This window comes from Oncorhynchus nerka, linkage group LG22, assembly GCF_034236695.1.
Source record: "Oncorhynchus nerka isolate Pitt River linkage group LG22, Oner_Uvic_2.0, whole genome shotgun sequence".
Classification (NCBI taxonomy): domain Eukaryota; kingdom Metazoa; phylum Chordata; class Actinopteri; order Salmoniformes; family Salmonidae; genus Oncorhynchus; species Oncorhynchus nerka.
In genome coordinates, this window is record NC_088417.1 from 55,993,227 (window position 1) to 56,012,889 (window position 19,663).

The 19,663-nt window shown below is 41.3% G+C and overlaps 1 protein-coding gene and 1 pseudogene across 1 annotated transcript in view; both read right to left on the reverse strand.

Annotated features, from left to right (window-relative positions):
* LOC115105388 (E3 ubiquitin-protein ligase RNF43) overlaps positions 1–15,827 on the reverse strand; it is a 193,962-nt gene extending 178,135 nt beyond the window's left edge. The window contains 1 exon segment of the mRNA XM_029627371.2: positions 14,228–15,827. Within this exon segment, the coding sequence (XP_029483231.2) occupies positions 14,228–14,467 (240 nt within the window). The 5' untranslated portion in view covers positions 14,468–15,827.
* A 598-nt stretch (positions 15,828–16,425) lies between these two features.
* On the reverse strand, positions 16,426–19,599 carry LOC115104639 (heat shock factor protein 5-like; annotated as a pseudogene).
* Between the last annotated feature and the right edge of the window lie 64 nt (positions 19,600–19,663).

A 19,663-nucleotide genomic window follows, 5' to 3' on the forward strand; every position in this document is an offset into this window, starting at 1 on the left:
CAGTATGAGAACCAGCATATTCTTGAGCATGCAATACAGCTTTCCTCAGTAGGAAATCCTCATCGACCCACTGCTGTCAGACTCAGCATGCTCATGGGGCTGACATCGCTTGTCCAAATGTCAGTCGTAAAGCTAATAGCGGTGACACCCATAGCAAGTAGCTCATGAATGTGTGTTTCAACAAAACTGTGTAACTCCGGTAGGGCAACATCTGAAAAATAGCACCTAGTGTGTACCGGGGGCTCGAGGTGCTCGACCAGTCGGCGAAAGCCAACATCATCCACGACAGAGAACGGTGGATTGTCAAGGGCAATGAATTCCATTATCTTGGCGTTAATGGTTTTCACCTTTGAGTTGTCTCGCTGAAAGTGTCTTACTCTTTCAAATGACTGCTCAACATTAACTTGTTTAGTTGTTGGAAATGTGCGCGTAATTATTTTTCTGTTTTTGTTCTGTGTAGCGCTGTATTTTTCAAGGTGTCATTACGTAATCTACTTACGTTATATAGGTATGCATGTCAGCTTTGACATCGATTTTTCACTTCGCCGTTAATGGCTTTAGAAGCTTCTGATAGGCTAATTGACATAATTTGGAGGTGTACCTGTGGATGTATTTCAAGTCCTGCCTTCTAACTCAGTGCCTACCTTCTAACTCAGTGCCTCGTTTTCCCATGCCTCATCATAGGAAAATCAAAAGAAATCTGCCACGACCTCAGAAACAAAATAGTTGACTTCCACAAGTCTTGCACATCCTTGTGAGCAATTTCCAAACACCTGAAGGTACCATGTTCATCTGTACAAACAGTACGCAAGTATAAACACCATGGGACCATGCAGCTGCCATACCGCTCAGGAAAGAGACGCGTTCTGTCTCCTAGAGATGAATGTACTTTGCTGCGAAAAGTTCAAATCAATCCCAGAACAACAGCAAAGGACCTTGTGAAGATGCTGTAGGAAACAGGTACAAAAGTATATATATCCACAGTAAAACAAGTCCTATATCAACATAACCTGAAAGGCCGCTCAGCAAGGAAGAAGCCACTGCTCCAAAAACGCCATTCAAAAGCCAGACTACGGTTTGCAACCGCACATGGGGACAAAGATCGTACTTTTTGGAGAAATGTCCTCTGGTCTGATGAAACAAAAATAGAACTGTTTGGCTATAATGACCATCATTATGTTTGGAGGAAAAAGGGAGAGGCTTGCAAGCCGAAGAACAACATCCCAACTGTGAAGCACGGGAGTGGCAGCATCATGTTGTGGGGGTGCTTTGCTGCAGGAGGGACTGGTGCACTTCACAAAATAGATGGCATCATGAAGAAAGAAAATGATGTGGATATATTGAAGCAACATCTCAAGACATCAGTCAGGAAGTTAAAGCTTGGTCACAAATGGGTCTTCCAAATGGACAATGACCTCAAGCATACTTCCAAAGTTGTGGCAAAATGGCTTAAGGACAACAAAGTCAAGGTATTGGAGTGGCCATCACAAAGCCCTGACCTCAATCCTATAGAAAATTTGTGGGCAGAACTGAAAAGGCGTGTGCGAGCAATGAGGCCTACAAACCTGACTCAGTTACACCAGCTCGGCCAAAGTTCACCCAACCTATTGTGGGAAGCTTGTGGAAGGCTACCCAAAACGTTTGACCCAAGTTAAGCAATTTCAAGCAATGCTACCAAATTCTAATTTAGTGTATGTAAACTTCTGACCCACTGGGAATGTGATGAAAGAAATAAAATATGAAATAAATAATTCTCTCTGCAATTATTCTGACATTTCACATTCTTAAAATAAAGTAGTGATCCTAACTGACCCAAGACAGGGAATGTCAGAGTTTAAATGTATTTGGCATATGTGTATGTAAACTTCAGACTTCAACTGTAAGACAGGTAAATTGCCGAACCTGGCGTTACGGCTGGAAAATGCCAGTGCGCCAATTGCGAAATTGCAAACTAACTAAACCAACGTTTGACACTAGCACTGTCTTAACACCAGATGAAACTAAAGCCCTATATGTTCCTGAGTGGCAGAGTTACAGTTTTGACTTAAATCTGCTTGGAAATATATGGCTAGATTTGAAAATGGTCTAGTAATGATCAACAACCAACTTGACAGAGGTTTAAGATTTTTTTAAAGAATAATGTGCAAATATTGCACAATCCAGGTGTGCAATGCACTTAGAGACTTAACCAGAAAAATTCATAGCTGTAATCACTGCCAAAGGTTACTCTAACATGTATTGAGGTGTGAACACTTATGTAAATTAGATATTTCTGTATTTCATTTTCAATCAATTAGCAAAAATGTCTAAAAACATGTTTTCACTTTGTCATTATTGGATATTTTGTATAGATGGGTGAATTTTTTTTTTATTTCATCCATTTTGAATTCAGGCTGTTACACAACAAAATATGGAATAAGTCAAGAGGTATGAATATTTTCTAAAGGCACTGTAGATACGTATTGAATTGTCTTGAAAGGGAAAGATGTACATCCCTGCTATAAGTGTAATAGAATGCATTATAAACAAATGATACACAATTTGCTTCAAAGAAATAGATATGTCTGTCACACCCTGACCTTAGAGAGCGGTTTTATTTCTCTATTTGATTAGGTCAGGGTGTGATTTGGGGTGGGCATTCTATGTTGTTTGTTTCTATGTTTTGGCCGGGTATGGTTCTCAATCAGGGACAGCTGTCTATCGTTGTCTCTGATTTGGAATCATACTTAGGCAGCCTTTTTCCCTTTTGGTAGTTGTGGGTCGTTGTCTTCGTTTGTGCATGTGTAGCCTTACGGAGCTTCACGTTCGTTTTTGTTTTATTATTGTTTTGTTGGCGACATTTGCAAATAAAGGAAAATGTACGTTTACCACGCTGCACCTTGGTCCATTCCATACGACGATCATGACAATGTCAACATTACTCATTAGATAGATGACAACAAAAGGCTGTGCACACCATAGAAATAGAAATACTACAATGGATAAAACCCCTGAGATCATTTAATGGATGTCTGTGCAAGTAATTCTATGGCTATGGTGTGCACAGTGACTGCACACACATCCAGAGGACAGTCAGTGAGGCGGTGAGTCTAAAGCTAGAAGAAATCAGCCAGCCCAGCCCCCAGATAGAACAGCTCATCCCACCAGGGCAGCATAGTGAGGAGATGAGGAGCCCTGGAGAGCTGTTATCACATCCAGGGAGATAGGAAAGGAGAGGGAGGAAATACGGACAGGAAATCCATGAGGCGGGGAAAGGAGGGGAGCTGGGTGTGTATCGGAAGTGCAGAGTAAACAGAATCCTTTTTTAATCATCCCAGCTCATGTTTTTTTAACTGAACACACACTTTGATCTTCTTCTCCCTCAGCCCCCCTTCCCCCTCCTCCTCTCATCCCCAGCCCACTAACTATCAACCTGACAGGCCAAGCCTCTCTCTCTCTGGGCTAGGTGAGCCTGCCTGCCTGCTGGCCACAGAGAGAGATAGTGGTCTACACTGGGACTCCTCTGGTCTGAGGAGAGAGGTGGCTGAGAAACAGGGCCTCCCCAGGGGTCGTCAGGCTAGGGAGGAAGGGATGAAAAGCCTGCTTGCCATACAGTGGTGCAGAGTTAACAAGTATGCACTGTCTAGTGCCCTGCCTGCCCCAATTATACCTGATGTTTTTGTGGGCCCTCACAAAGGTCAATCTGACCTTTCACTGGGACAAAGCCCTCGACAGACAGAGGAGAGAGTAAAGAATAATTCTAAAGGGACTTAGTGGAAAAAATAGCCCTTTTAAAACCATTTAGCTTATTTTAATTGGACAGAGAGCCCATCAGAGGATTAACTTCAAAAGGAGGTGCGGCAGGCGTAACCTCCTCCTCTTCCTCCTTTCCACTGGGCCCAGAGGACAGCTGGATTTCATTTCAAGTTCAAAGTTATCCCAGAAACCTTTTCACTTCTTCTTCTCCTCCACAGGCTGGCTCTCCGTAGCCACTCGACTGGCGTTGTAGCGGGAAAGGCAGAGAGAGGGAGTCAAAATTCCTGACCGCTCGAGTCGTCCAAACATACAGTACAGGCCTGAGCCAAGCCAGCCAGCCAATGTAGGCTGTGTGTGTGTCCTGAGGACATCCTACCAGAGAGATTAGACCGTTGGATATTAGTTCTGAGGGGGGAATGTGGCAACAGTCCCCTGACCTGAATACACTGAGGGATATGAAAGAGATAAGAATAGCAAACAGCATGTTAGAGAGTCCTTTATGTGGCTGTGTTTGTTTATTACCAACAAGTGTTGGCTTTGCACATTCTATTTCAGCTGAGTGTACAAAACATTAGGAACATCTTCCTAATATTGAGTTGCACCCCCTTTTTTCAGCCTCAATTCGTTGGGGCATTGACTCTACAATGTGTCAAAAGCATTTGACAGGGATGCTGGCCCATGTTGACTCCAATTCTTCCCACAGTTGCGTCAAGTTGGCTGGATGTCCGTTGGGTGGTGGACCATTCTTGACACACACAGGAAACTGTTGAGCGTGAAAAACCCAGTAGCATTGCAGTTCTTGACACAAACCGATGAGTATGGCACCCACTACCATACCCTGTTCAAAGGCCTTAAATCTTTTGTCTTGCCTATTCACACATACATAATCCATGTCTTAATTGTCTAAAGACCTTAAAAATCCTTATTTAACCGGTCGTCTCCCCTTCATCTACACTGATTGAAGTGGAATTAACAGGTGAAATCAATAAGGGAACACAGCTTTCACCTGGATTCACCTGGTCAGTCTGTCATGTAAAAAGCAGGTGTTCCTAATGTTCTGTATACTCAGTGTATATCAGGGAAAAGAAAAGCACCCACATCCCCCACTGCTCACATTGATCAAATATTATATGACAGGCATTTAATACCAACAATGATTTCTCTGTATTGTCAAACAGAAAATCATAACATTCTAAACACTGTATTCTATACAGGACAAACTCAATATGAGGGGCTAAGGTGGGGGCGGCAGGTAGCCTAGTGGCTAGAGCATTGGACTAGTAACCAATAGGTTGCAAGATCGAATCCCCAAGCTGACAAGGTAAAAATCTATCGTTCTGCCCCTGAAAAGGCAGTTAACCCACTGTTCCTAGGCCGCCATTGAAAATAAGAATTTGTTCTTAACTGACTTGCATAGATAAATAAAGGTAAAAATAAAAATATCCATGGGAAAAAACCCAAAGGTTGTGGTGCTTGATAATTCCTCAAATAAAACTTCATTTTTTCTCATGCCAGATCTTGTTTTTCTTCTGTGATCAAATAGAGAGCGAGAACCTGTGGCCCAGAGAAACAACATGCTTAAGAAGATCAAACGTGGCCAGAGAGGTGTAATTACTGTGGGTTATGAAAACTGGCTGTCATGCTCCACCACGGTTGAGAGAGTCAAATTCAGAGTAGCCTGAGGAGCTACAAGTCAGGCACGCCTGAGTGATGACAAAAAAAGAGAAGGATACAGAGAAAAACAGATCTATCTAGTGCTGCTGGATACTGAACAGGTGAGTTAGGCTAAAGCTAAGACCGTGTTTCTCTCTTAGAAGACTCAGTGCTGTTGCACTCTACTCAGCCCTGAAGTACTTCAATGTAAACACAAACACCTTTGATAAACCAGTTATATGTGTAGCCTATTCATTGAATCCAAGCTTTAATGGTATTACAATTCATATCTCTATAGGTAGTGCTTTTAGCAGTCTAAGACAAAACAAATACACAAGTCACGAACTTTGTGGAATCTGGAATGTGTGTTGGCGTTTTTGTGAAAAAGAGAGAAAGGGACAGACACAACCTCTTCCTTTCTAAACCTGCCCCCCCCAATCTCCTCTTTCCCTGGAAAGAAGACAGGAACATAAAGCGGTGAACATAAAGCAGCGCTCAGAGGCAATATAGGCCTGTTTGAACAGGTCTACTACCCTGCACTGCAACAAAGACACATCATCGCACAGGGTGAGGCTGAACCGGAACCCTATTTCCTATATTGTCAAAAGATGTACACCAAATAGGGTATAGGGTGCCATTTCGTACTAGGGCTTGGAATTGCCAGGGACATCTCAATATAATATTATCACAATACTTCGATACGATATGTATTGTGATTCTCACGATTCTATAAGTATTATGATTCGATACTGTGATTTAATTGCGAACCAAAGGTTCCAAACATATTGCTTACCATATGTCTGCTGCAGAGGGAACAAGAGAGAGCCATGAGAAAAGGAGTTCTTCAGTCATGTAAATAAAACTGAATAAACTAATTGTCTCCCTATTTAAGAAGCTGTAAAGGAAAAATACTTGAGTTTTGGTTCAGGTACAGCAAACTAGCGCAAAAATAATATTGCGATCTTGTTAAAACGATAAGATACACCTTCAAAAATAATATCCAAATAATATCCACTACCGTTAAAAAATTGGGGGTCACTTAGAAATGTCCTTGTTTATGAAAGAAAAGCACATTTTTGGTCCATTAAAATATCATCAAATTGATCAGAAATACAGTGTAGACATTGTTAATGTTGTAAATTACTATTGTAGCTCGAAACGGCTGATTTTTTATGGAATATCTAAATAGGTGTACAGAGGCCCATTATCAGCAACCATCACTCTTGTGTTCCAATGGCACGTTGTGTTAGCTAATCCAAGTTTATCAATTTAAAAGGCTAATTGATCATTAGAAAACCCTTTTGCAGTTATGTTAACACAGCTGGAAACTGTTGTGCTGATTATAGAAGGAATAAAACTGTCCTTTAGACTAGTTGAGTATCTGGAGCATCAGGATTTGTGGGTTCAATTACAGGCTCATAATGGCCAGAAACAAGACGCTTTGTTCTGGAACTAGTCAGTCTATTATTGTTCTAAGAAATTAAGGCTAATCCATGCGAGACACTGCCAAGAAACTGAAGATCTTGTACAACGCTGTATACTACTCCCTTCACAGAACAGCGCAAACTGGCTCTAACCAGAATAGAAAGAGGAGTGGGAGGCCCCGGTGCACAACTGAGCAACAAGACAAGTACATTAGAGTGTCTAGTTTGGGGAAACAGGCGCCTCACAAGTCCTCAACTGGCAGCTTCACTAAAATAGTACCCGCAAAACACCAATCTCAAAGTCAACAGTGAAGAGGCAACTCCGGGATGCTGGCCTTCTAGGCAGAGTTGCAAAGAAAAAGCCATATCTCAGACTGGCCACAAAAAATAAAAGATTAAGATGGGCAAAATACACAGACACTGGACAGAGGAACTCTGCCTAGAAGGCGAGCATCCCGTAGTAGCCTCTTCACTATTGACGTTGATACTGGTGTTTTGCGGGTACTATTTAATGAAGCTGCCAGTTGAGGACTTGTTAAAATAAAACCATTATAATAAGCGATCAAAGTTCATTCGTGTTGCCTCTTCATTAATTATCCTTCCCCCACAACAAAAAAGTTATTTGAAAAAGTAATTTTCAGCATGTGTCTGATATTCTAAGAGGTGATTTGAGGTGGACTTATGTTTTGAGCAACATTGTAACCTACAGATGAAGTCGGAAGTTTACATACACTTAGATTGGAGTCATTAAAACTCATTTTTCAATGACTCCACAAATTTCTTGTTAACAGTAGGTCAGAAGTTTACATACACTAAGTTGACTGAAACTTTAAACAGCTCCTGAAAATTCCAGAAAATTATGTCATGGCTTTAGAAGCTTCTGATAGGCAAATTGACATCATTTGAGTCAATTGGAGGTGTAGCTGTGGATGTATTTCAAGGCCTACCTTCAAACTCCGTGCCTCTTTGCTTGACATCATGGGAAAATCAAAAGAAATCAGCCACGACCTCAGAAACAAAATTGTAGACCTCCACAAGTCTGGTTCCTTGGGAGAAATTTCCAAACGCAAAGGTACCACGTTCAAGGGTACAAATAATAGTATGCAAGTATAAACACCAGCAGCTGTCATACTACTCAGGAAGCATATGTGTTCTGTCTCCTAGAGATGAACGTACTTTGGTGAAAAAAGTGCAAATCAATCCCAGAACAACAGCAAAGGACCTTGTGAAGATGCTGGAGGAAACAGGTACAAAAGTATCTATATTCACAGTAAAATTATTCCTATATTGACAAAGATCGTACTTTTTGGAGAAATGTCCTCTGGTCTGATGAAACAAAAATAGAACTGTTTGGCCATAATGACCATCATTATGTTTGGAGGAAAAGCCAAAGACACCATCCCAACCGTGAAGCATGGGGGTGGCAGCATCATGTTGTGGGGGTGCTTTGCTGCAGGAGGGCCTGGTGCACTTCACAAAATAGATGGCATCATGAAGAAAGAAAATGATGTGGATATATTGAAGCAACATCTCAAGACATCAGTCAGGAAGTTAAAGCTTGGTCACAAATGGGTCTTCCAAATGGACAATGACCTCAAGCATACTTCCAAAGTTGTAGCAAAATGGCTTAAGGACAACAAAGTCAAGGTATTGGAGTGGCCATCACAAAGCCCTGACCTCAATCCTATAGAACATTTGTGGGCAGAACTGGAAAAGCATATGCGAGCAAGGAGGCCTACAAACCTGACTCAGTTACACCAACTCTGTCAGGAGGAATGGGCCAAAATTCACCCAACTTATTGTGGGAAGCTTGTGGAAGGCTACCCGAAACATTTGACCCAAGTTAAACAATTTAAAGGCCATGCTAACAAATACTAATTGAGTGCATGTAAACTTCTGACCAACTGGGAATGTGATGAAAGAAATAAAAGCTGAAATAAATCATCTCTCTACTATTATTATGACATTTCACTTTCTTAAAATGAAGTGGTGATCCTAACTGACCTAAAACAGGGAATTATTACTAGGATTACATTTCAGGAATTGTGAAAACCTGAGTTTAAATGTATTTGGCTAAGGTGTATGTAAACTTTCGACTTCAACTGTATGTTTGAGACCAAAGTGTGAGAAGCGTGCCGGTATCTCTCACAGAACTAAAATGAGATTAACTTTATATGATCTCTCACCCTCTCTCTACTCTGATGTCCTTGAGCCTGCAACTCTCATCTCTCCAGTGTTGCACTTCAGCATTTATTTACTTACAGAATCATTGCTGAAGGGTTCTGGAGGAACTGCATCACGCCTGATAGATTGAAATGCATTTGCCAAAGTTATTCGTAGCTTGCACCTCCATCACTCGGTCGCGTCATCCATTGTTATCAACGTTCTCAAGCCGCCCTCCATCGGCGGCACCATAGTGGTGCCCTAAAGTGGTGATAAGCCTTGTCTTTCTGGACAGAGGCTAAGTACTGTTTCGTCTAAATTACACTATAGTGCCTGGAAAATACGATGACATTGCTAAAGTAATATATTTAGTAGGAAACAACTTTGCCAGCAGTATCATGTCATCAAATTTTATTTAGACAGATGGCAATGTTGTCATTAGCTAGCAAAGTTCGTCAAAAATAGCTAGCAATGCTAACATTAGCCAGCTAAAATCTGATTGCAGTACGAACTGAATCGGCCCTTGAGCGAACCATGGTGTGTTGTGCGCCCGCGAGTGCGGATAGAGTGTGCGCACCAGTCCAAACAAGCTGAACTAAGGGGTAGAATTCGAGCGATTATGATTTTTAAATGCCGATACCGATACCGATTATTGGAGGACCCAAAAAAAGCCAATACCGATTAATCGGACCATTTTTTAATTTGTAATAATGAGAATTACAAAAATACTGAATGAACACTTATTTTAACTTAATATATCAATAATATCAATTTAGCCTCAAATAAATAATGAAACATGTTCAATTTGGTTTAAATAATGTTGGAGTAATGTTGGAGAAGAAAGTAAAAGTGCAATATGTGCCATGTAAGAAAGCTAACGTTTAAGTTCCTTGCTCAGAACATGAGAATGAAAGCTGGTATGAAAGCTGGTGGTTCCTTTTAACATGAATGTTCAATATTCCCAGGTGAGAAGTTTTAGGTTGTAGTTATTATAGATATTATAAGACTATTTCTCTCTATACGATTTGTATTTCATATACCTTTGACTATTGGATGTTCTTATAGGCACTTTAGTATTGCCAGTGTAACAGTATAGCTTTTGTCCCTCTCCTCGCTCCTACCTGGGCTCGAACCAGGAACACATCGACAACAGCTACCCTTGAAGCAGCATTACACATGCAGAGCAAGGGGAACAACCACTCCAAGTCTCAGAGCGAGTGACGTTTGAAACGCTATTAGCGTGCACCCCGCTAACTAGCTAGCCATTTCACATCGGTTACACCAGCCTAATCTCGGGAGTTGGTAGGTTTGAAGTCATAAACAGCGCAATAGCTGCTGGCAAACGCACGAAAGTGCTGTTTGAATGAATGCTTACAAGCCTGCTGCTGCCTACCATCGTTCAGTCAGACTGCTATATCAAATCATAGACTTAATTATAACATAATAACACACAGAAATACGAGCCTTTGTTCATTAATATGGTTAAATCCGGAAACTATCATTTCGAAAACAAAACGTTTATTCTTTCAATGAAATACGGAACCGTTCCACAATTTCCCTAGTTATAAGAAATTCATGTTAGCAGGCAATATTAACTAAATATGCAGGTTTAAAAATATATACTTGTGTATTGATTTTAAAGAAAGGCATTGATGTTTATGGTTAGGTACATTGGTGCAACGACAGTGCTTTTTCTCGCAAATGCGCTTGTTAAATCATCACCCGTTTGTCGAAGTAGGCTGTGATTCGATGAGAAATTAACAGGCACTGCATCGATTATATGCAACGCAGGACAAGCTAGATAAACTAGTAATATCAACCATGTGTAGTTAACTAGTGATTATGTTAAGATTGATTGTTTTTTATAAGATAAGTTTAATGCTAGCTATCAACTGACCTTGGCTTCTTGCTGCCCTCACGTAACAGGTAGTCAGCCTGCCACGCAGGCTCCTCGTGGAGTGCAATGTAAGGCAGGTGGTTAGAGCGGAGTGCAATGTAAGGCAGGTGGTTAGAGTGTTGGACTAGTAACCGGAAGGTTGCAAAAACGAATCCCCAAGCTGACAAGGTAAAAATCTGTCGTTCTGCCCCTGAACAAGGCAGTTAACGTTCCTAGGCCGTCATTGAAAATAAGAATGTGTTCTTAACTGACTTGCCTAGTTAAATATAGATTAAATAAAGGTGTAAAAAAATTATAATAATTAAAACGGCCAAATCAATGCCCAAAAATAGTGATTGTTATGAAAACTTGAAATCGGCCCTAATTAATCGGCCATTCCAATTAACCGGTCGACCTCTAGCCTAAATAGCACCTTATTCGCTATGTGGGGAATTCCGACCTGAGTTAAGCTCGCGTAAATGGAACTTAATTCCCTTTTGATGCGCTTTTCTCTCTAAGTGTATTCTAACCTTGAACTTAAGCATGAGAATAGCATGCTATTCATCCGCTATTTGTTGGGTGTCGAGATGAAAGAAATGAAGGTGTGGTGGACGTGTGTCTACAGATGCTCCTTATTCTGATTCTACCACCTTTACGAGCGATGAAACGATGAATAAGGTCGAGCAACCTGTCGGTTCTAAGTGGAACAACATCTAATTTATTTTTTCCCCCTATAAATAACACCATTCGCCATGCACTGTAATTTACAAATTGATAGGAAGTAAATGAGGAAGCCATTTGGATAAGGGGATTGTAAATATAAATGACAATTGTTTTAGATCTATTTGACCTTTTACACACACACACACACACACACACACACACACACACACACACTAATGATCACTGGAAACCAGTCATATAGCAGCAAACTGAAGCATATCAACATATCACCTTTTCCACAGGGAAGTTTTTGAAATCCTGGTCTTATAATTTGGGATGAAATTTGGGGACCCAATCTATAGGCTTCTGAAAATGGCAGTATATCGCCAAACCTACCGAGTTGATTTATGATTTCTAGAATGTTTTAATTATATGCCCAGACTTTCACTGTATTTATTTTTTTAGAATTTGTATTGTGTTAAATATTGGCCACTATCGGTAGCCACCATCAGTTATACCCACATACATTTATAACTGTCACTGACTAGAGTTAGTTTCCTAACATTTTGCATCATTCCATTACATCGTTAGTTTACCTTTCTTCCTGGTTGAATTAAATGTTTTCAGCGCGAGCAAAGGAACCACGCCTGCAAAGCCCATTACTCACCTGCGTAGGAAAGGCGTAATGATGTACATTTCCATAGTCTGAATCGGCCCTGTATACTTAACTATGGGCCCTGGTCAAAAGTTGTGCACTATATAGTGAATAGGATGCCATTTGGGATGCAGAGTAGGAAAGGCGTAATGATGTACATTTCCATAGTCTGAATCGGCCCTGTATACTTAACTATGGGCCCTGGTCAAAAGTTGTGCACTATATAGTGAATAGGATGCCATTTGGGATGCAGAGTAGGAAAGGCGTAATGATATACATTTCCTTAGTCTGAATCGGCCCTGTATACTTAACTATGGGCCCTGGTCAAAAGTGGTGCACTATATAGTGAATAGGATGCCATTTGGGATGCAGCCTCAGTAAAACAGTAATCTAGGAATCACTTTCTGACAGACAGACCTAGGTCTACACCTCAGTGTTGTTTTCAAACTGTAATCCACTCCTTCAAAATCAGGTCAAATGTTATCACTCATATCTAAGGTGATATATCAAAGAAGCACTCAGCGCAAAGGAAAGGCTTCATTGCCTCAATGTAAATGAACAAAGACCCGGAAAGCTGACTTATGCCTTTGATCTTTTCAGCAGCACTGCTATGCAATACACCTCTAAAAAATCAACATCACACACACGCAAGCACACACACTTAGACGTACTGAGTATATATTTTATATTAAATGAATCTACTGTCATCATTTTCACCGCTATGTCTAATATTGGACATTCCCAGTGGAAAAGTCTGTGTAGGCTAATTCTTTATCAATTATGGCCATCTGCAGCATCTGGTTCTCCATTCAAAATGCCTCATGCACCTGGTGAGTGAGGACAGACAAGACCCTATGTATCTCATATCTGTCGTCCCCTTTTCTTCTCAGACTGGAAATAAATTGACTTAGCCTTGCATTAGTTCCCCAACAACTTTAATCCATGCATGAATCCAAACTATGCACCACAGAGAGCGCAGGAACTGGCATGGCTTGCAGAATAGGAACATTTATAGTATAGCCCACATGTAAGCCTATGCGTTTAGCATTTGAATTATGCATTGTTTACAGTAGGGGCACGAGCAAGCTAACTTTTTTTTTTTTAACAATGCAGCTTTTGATCTCAACTGTTGAACTTGCATGGAATGCATTGTTTGGTATTTAATCACACTGTTCAGTAAAAAAAAACATTAAAAAGGGAGTTTTTTGGCAACTTCTGGGCATGGCTGTCCCTAATAATTTAGGTTCTACAAATCCATCAGCTTGATAAAAGGTTTGGGTGGAGATATTGGCACTCTCACCTCTAACCAGTATTTTATTGGCAGGCAGGAAGAAGACAACTGGGAATAAGATAAAATTAAAACAAATAGAGCCCTATAAATATATATGTCAACACTGTTGTTAATGAGGAATGTTGATATAGGTATCCTATTCAATTCTAATTCCTAATTCTATGGTTGACACAGACAGCATGCATATGAGACAGAGTGACAACGAAGGGTTATATCACTAGCAGCTCAATAACCTATTACATTATAGTGACTGAGATCAACAACAAGATGACAAAAAAGTTGGCCTGAAATGTAACACTGCCATGGGGGTTTTGTGGTTTAGGATATGGCACAGTGTTAACATCAGAGTTTGCCACGGTGAATCTGCCAAGGTGAAGAGTCAGGGTGGCAAGAACAGTCAAATCAAATCTTGTCAAAACAAGCCATAACCATCAGATCGGACAGGACTGATGCCTAAAGTGGTCCTCTGGAGGATGATGTTTCACAATGTGACATACTGTACCAAGCAATGCATACAAATCTGAAACAATACTCCACAGTCCAATGGACTACCAGGCCAGCCTATATCACAAGATGTATCCATGGACTGAATTCATGTGACATAATTGATTAAAGATGCATGGGATATTTTAACACAATAACGACTCTTTGCTAAACTTATTGCCACGGAGTTATTGATAGCTAACCAAGAAAATGTAGCCAGTATGCACTTGACTTGCATTGCACATGATCAAGTGGACCTGGAAACATATAACCGTGACACATACCTGCATGAGCTTCCCCTCTGCAGAGCCGGCGCTCCCTCCGACGAACAGCCCTTCCAGAGTGATGGGCTTCCCCGTGGGCTCGTGTCTCAGCAGTGTCACCTTGATGACAGCCCTGGGGGCCGAGCGCTCCGTTTCTACGGCCGCCGCCAGCTCCAGGCCCGTCTGGCCGAACACCACCTGCAGGGCCGCTATGAGCAGCCACGGCCAGAGCCCGGCCAATCGCCGCTGGGGAACGGTCATTGGATCGGCTGCAGCGGCGGGCTCCGGCCGCACATCGTGGACTTCAAAGCTGGCAACAACCGGAGTTGATTCAGGACAATAAATATATGGCCCAGCAACGGTCCTCCTCTTTGTGGGTTCTAAAATGTACAAACCCGTGAAAACTATTCGAAAAACAGGGTTAAATCCAACGTTTTAAGGCTCACTGACTGCCATGTTGTCTTTGTGGATGCATTTCTTGTGGATTTCTGGTTAATTCTTACCCCGCTTTAAAAGTTTGTTCCAGTTGAAAAAGTTATTGATTTCACTCTTCACATACAACACGAGCTCCAGTCCTTACAGGAGATAAACAGTAGCCCAGTTCTCATTTTCAACGTGCAGGTTGAAGTTGTCAGTCGGTTCAGTCCGGACACTTCCAAAACACCGGCTCTTGTAATATTCCACCACTGGCAATATTTCAAAAAACCTTTTGCAGCAACAATGTTGATAATTAATTATGTGACCAACCCACTATAAACATGCTACAGTAACGTCTGGTTTTAAAAATGTATCCAATTTACCGGTATTCCATGTCACATTTCCAGAGCAAGGAAAAAAATGGTAAAATCTCGCTGACGGACTCTAGATGCAACAAGTATCTAAAGCAATTCCCCCTACTATTCTTTGCGCTGGACGTGTGAATGTAGGCTATCCCCACCGCACTGTATACCTATAGGTTTCAAACGAATGGCAAAGTTTGTTGAACTTCAGAAACCGAGATGAACAAAGTCAAATTGATGTTGATAAGACTGATTCCAAGATGACAGTCGACAATACAGTTAACAACGACGGAAATGCTATAGTAACTTTCATAAACTCTGTAGCGACTAAATCTCGACAAAAATGCCACAATAAAGTTGACAACGGAGCATTCCGGACTTTTGACATGTTTAACTAGCTAATCCAATGGAACCGTTGAAATTATTTACATAGCATGTTATAACTAGTTAATTAATTAGCAGTAGAAATCACGTGTCATTTCTGCAGCCGACGCATTCACATGTCTATCGCCCGCTTAAAGTTGTTACGCATCTAAAACCAGTTTGCTTCCTGCCACCTTCCAAAAAAGTTGTGTCTTTTCCCGAGTACCACGTCTGAAATGTATAACAATTCTGAAACGAAATACTTCCCGCGGTTGCCGAAAAAAGATATATACGCTAAACTCCAGTAATTTACTGAAGATACTGAAAATGTAGGAAAAATGTAGAATCGAAGGAACGCAAGTCGTTAAAACACTGTTATTGATCTTCATAAAAAAAACATTGAAAAGTTGGAAAAAGACACTGTACATTAAGCGAAGTCCCGAAGCCTGCCTCTCGTAGTCTCCCTCCCCTGGGCTTTCATTGACCGTCTACCTGCTGACTGCCTGTTACGGAGGGTGGAGCATGAGCTACACAGTGACACTAAAGACGACACCGGGCGGCCTCCAGCGGACAACCCTGGTAACAGCCAAAGGCCACTTTTTGACCTCGTTTAGATCGAAGATTCTGGAATGTAGACAATCCACCTTTGAGGGCCCCATATAAAGAACTACATGATGCAATAAATGAAATGCAAACATCTAATTAATTATATCACATTTGAATCATAATAATGATAAGATATTTTTTTTATGACTCAAGGTTAAAATAGATTTGTTGCTTTTCTGCATTTCAAAATTATGTAAAAATGTCCCTTTTTGGTGTCAAACTAAAACAAATGAGGAATAAAAATTAAGGTTACTTGTGCTTTAACTAAAAACAAAAAAAAGACAAATAAGTCTTGTTATGTATGGCCGCAGGAAGATTATCAAAATGATTGGATCCTATAGTGTATGTAAAATTTTTAAAAAAGTATAAAATTCAAACTTAATAGAATTGCTCAGAGAAAGAGATTGTTTAACAAGAAATTACTTCTTTAAAAAAAACTCCCCTTGCGAGGATAACGACACAGCCTTTTTCTAAAATGTTTTATGAGATTGGAGAACACATTGAGTGGGATCTTAAACCATTACTCAATACAGAATCTTTCCAGGCCCTTGATATCCTTTGTCTGTGCTCATGGACTGCCCTCTTCAGTTCAAACCACAGATTTTCAAATTGGGTTCAATTCTGAAGACTGAGACTGCCACTGCAAACTGTTGATTTTGTGGCCAATTAACCATTTATGTAATTGGGGTTATTGTCTTGCTGGAAGATCCACTCCGGCAGAGGAAACTAGGTTTTTGGCAAACATTTCCTCCTTGTATTTGGTAAAGCTCATGATGCCGTTGATCTTAACAAGGGCCCCAGGACATGTAGAAGCAAAATAGCCCCATAACATCCACCATATTTTACAGTAGAGATGAGGTATTTTCTGCATATGCATTGTTCTTTCGACGCAAAACTCTTCACTGGTGCGCGTGGCCAAAGAGCTTTACTTTCATTTTCATCTAACCATAGCAGTAGTTGCAATCCAAGTGCCAATGCCGTTCAGCAAACACCAGGCATATACATTTGTTGAATACATGGATATAAAGCTCTTTGGCCACACACACCATCGAAAGAAAGTTGCATCTGCAGAAAAGAACCCCATACCTACTGTAAAATATGGTGGTGGTATCGTGAACTTTACCCAGTACCAGGACATTTTAGCTAAAAACCTAGATGCCTCTGCCAGGATGCTGAAACTTGTCATGTAGAACACTGAAACTTGTCATGTAGAACACTGAAACGTCATGTAGAACACTGAAACGTCATGTAGAACACTGCAGACCTCTGCATCCACCCCCTTGATCTCCTTTACGTCCTTCACCTTGGTGATGTACTTGGATGCTTCCTTAGGGCACTGGGATAAATCGCAGCATGATCAACCTCTTATTATAAAACAGAGTTCATCAGGATCCCTGATAACCATCCATACGATACATGTTTTAAAAAAAATAATATTACCAAGGAATATGGACTGAGTATCTTTGCTTTCTCTTTACATTCACAATTCTAAATTCTTTAAACCCCCAATTATTAAACTATACGATGAGCTTAGGTACACTGGTTTGTTTCTTGATGAATAATAGCCTCCATGTATCATGTTTTTACTAAGCTAGGCTAGCTAACCTTCTGATAGGCGTCAACAGGCAAAGGTTCCTCCTCCCTCTTGACTGGCTGATCAGCTGCATGACCACCGACCATGATGGCAATTCCTTGAGAAGGCATGTTCACCGGGACTGTTATAATGATGGACCCTCGTGGAGTCACTGTGCTGGCATCCATCAGTATTGTGCCAGGCAGGAAGCTGGATTTGACAGAGGAGTCAATCTGGGAAGAGATGGTGAGCTGTTGATATTGGTGGTGGGCTGGGGCCCTGATGATATAGAGGTGGCCTGGACCGGCTGCTGGCGCTCTGGGGTTTACAGTTTGACCATGCGTATTTTGGGAGAACTGTGGTGCAGCTCGTCCACTATCTGGAAAACTGTGTCCAAGTTGACTTCACTCTTCTTGGTCTCCTTGTTTTCCCTGCTCTGCCAGTCCTGGTTTTGATTGCCATGATACAAAAACCCCACAGGACAGGTTGGCTAGAAATCAGGATTAATCATATCAATTTCATAGCAATGCATAAAAGCCCCGCAATTTCATGTTCAAGCATTACATTTTGACTTATATGCTCCCCATATTTCCATGCATATGAATTTTAGATCTAACTGGGCAGATTCACCGACATGCTGCTGTATGAGTAGGCCTAGCAGTTTGATTTCAACCTACCTGGTAGTAGCTGTAATGAGAGTATGAGGGAGTTGTCTGGTGGACACTATGGCAGTTTGAGTCCATTGAACATTGAACCTGTCCATTGAAACAAACACAATCAAAAAGTATGTTAATTAAACTTCTACGGCAGTTTATGAGGAAATCACAGTGTTTCTGTGTGTAGTTAATGGGTGCTTCCATGGCACGGTTTATTATAGTTACCAGGGGAATAAAAACCAGCATGGTGAGGGATGAAGGTGTTGAACTTGGGCCTAGGGTTTTCCAGGCTTTGTGAACCCTGCTGGATGTGTGCAGTAGCTGGACTGGGCTGCACAGAGCAGGAAGTGTCTGAAGGGAAGCGGTGGATGACGGATATGGGGATTCCCTTGTCTGTGTAGATGGTCGTAGGGGAGGGGACATCCCCATGACCCATGATACAGCCACGGGGTGGGATGGGGGTCCAATCATACTCCTTCATGGTCTGGATTCTGCTTTGGTTGTACTGTTGGTAAGGAGACGGTCGGTGTACCTGTCAAACAAACATGTAGCCTGTGGAAACATCGAATTATAGCAAGGCTGAGAAATTATGAAACACATGTTATGGCACAAATAAGACTGTTCTTTGAGTTATTGGCAATTCAATTACTGTAGTTACTGGTTTCATTTTAAATACAGGTTACAGACATGATTGACAATTTGAGTGAAGCTCTTTTCTCTACTTTGACCTCCTCCTCACCACCATCACTATTGGCCATGAGTCGCCGGAAACTTTTGGGGGACCGACAGTTCACTTATTGGGCAGCTTCCATCTTCGCCTTGTTTTTGCTCGTCAGCCTCTTTAGATTCACCAGCAGTTTGGATGGATCTTGTTTGAAGTTGGGGTTGGAAGTGGTGTTGTATCCTGTCCATTGAGCAATCATTATTTTCCCGAGCCCCTGGGGCCATGGGTCATCTTCCTGAACCGACAAAGATTCAGCTGGCGGTTTAAACTTGTAAAGTTGGTCGTTTTGAAGCAGTCGATGGTGTCAAACATTTGCTTCTGAGGTGACAGCAGCTCTGCTTTAACACCACAGGGATCCCCAACATATTGTTTGATTTTTGGGGTTATTCACATGGCAGTTTTGGGGTTATTCACATGGCAGTTTTGGGGTTATTCACATGGCAGTTTCGTAGGGAAGTTGTTGGGGTTGATGGGGATGGTGAGGTGTGCTTCTTCGAGCTCCATATCTTCAGCTGTTTGAGAATCCAAAAACAAACAAAATCAGAGTGACAACTTAATCAAGTGCATATTGATAGCTAATGAAAGTAGTTAGCTTTGTAGCCCTTTCCTGCAGTCAATGACCATAAGTTCCCTATTTGGATTCATGGGTGGAATGTTATCATAATAATGTTTATTTTTATTTTACGATGAAAATCCAGAAATTCTAGCGATGTCAAACAGTGTTGTTAGCTTTCTTCCTGGGGCGGCAGGGTAGCC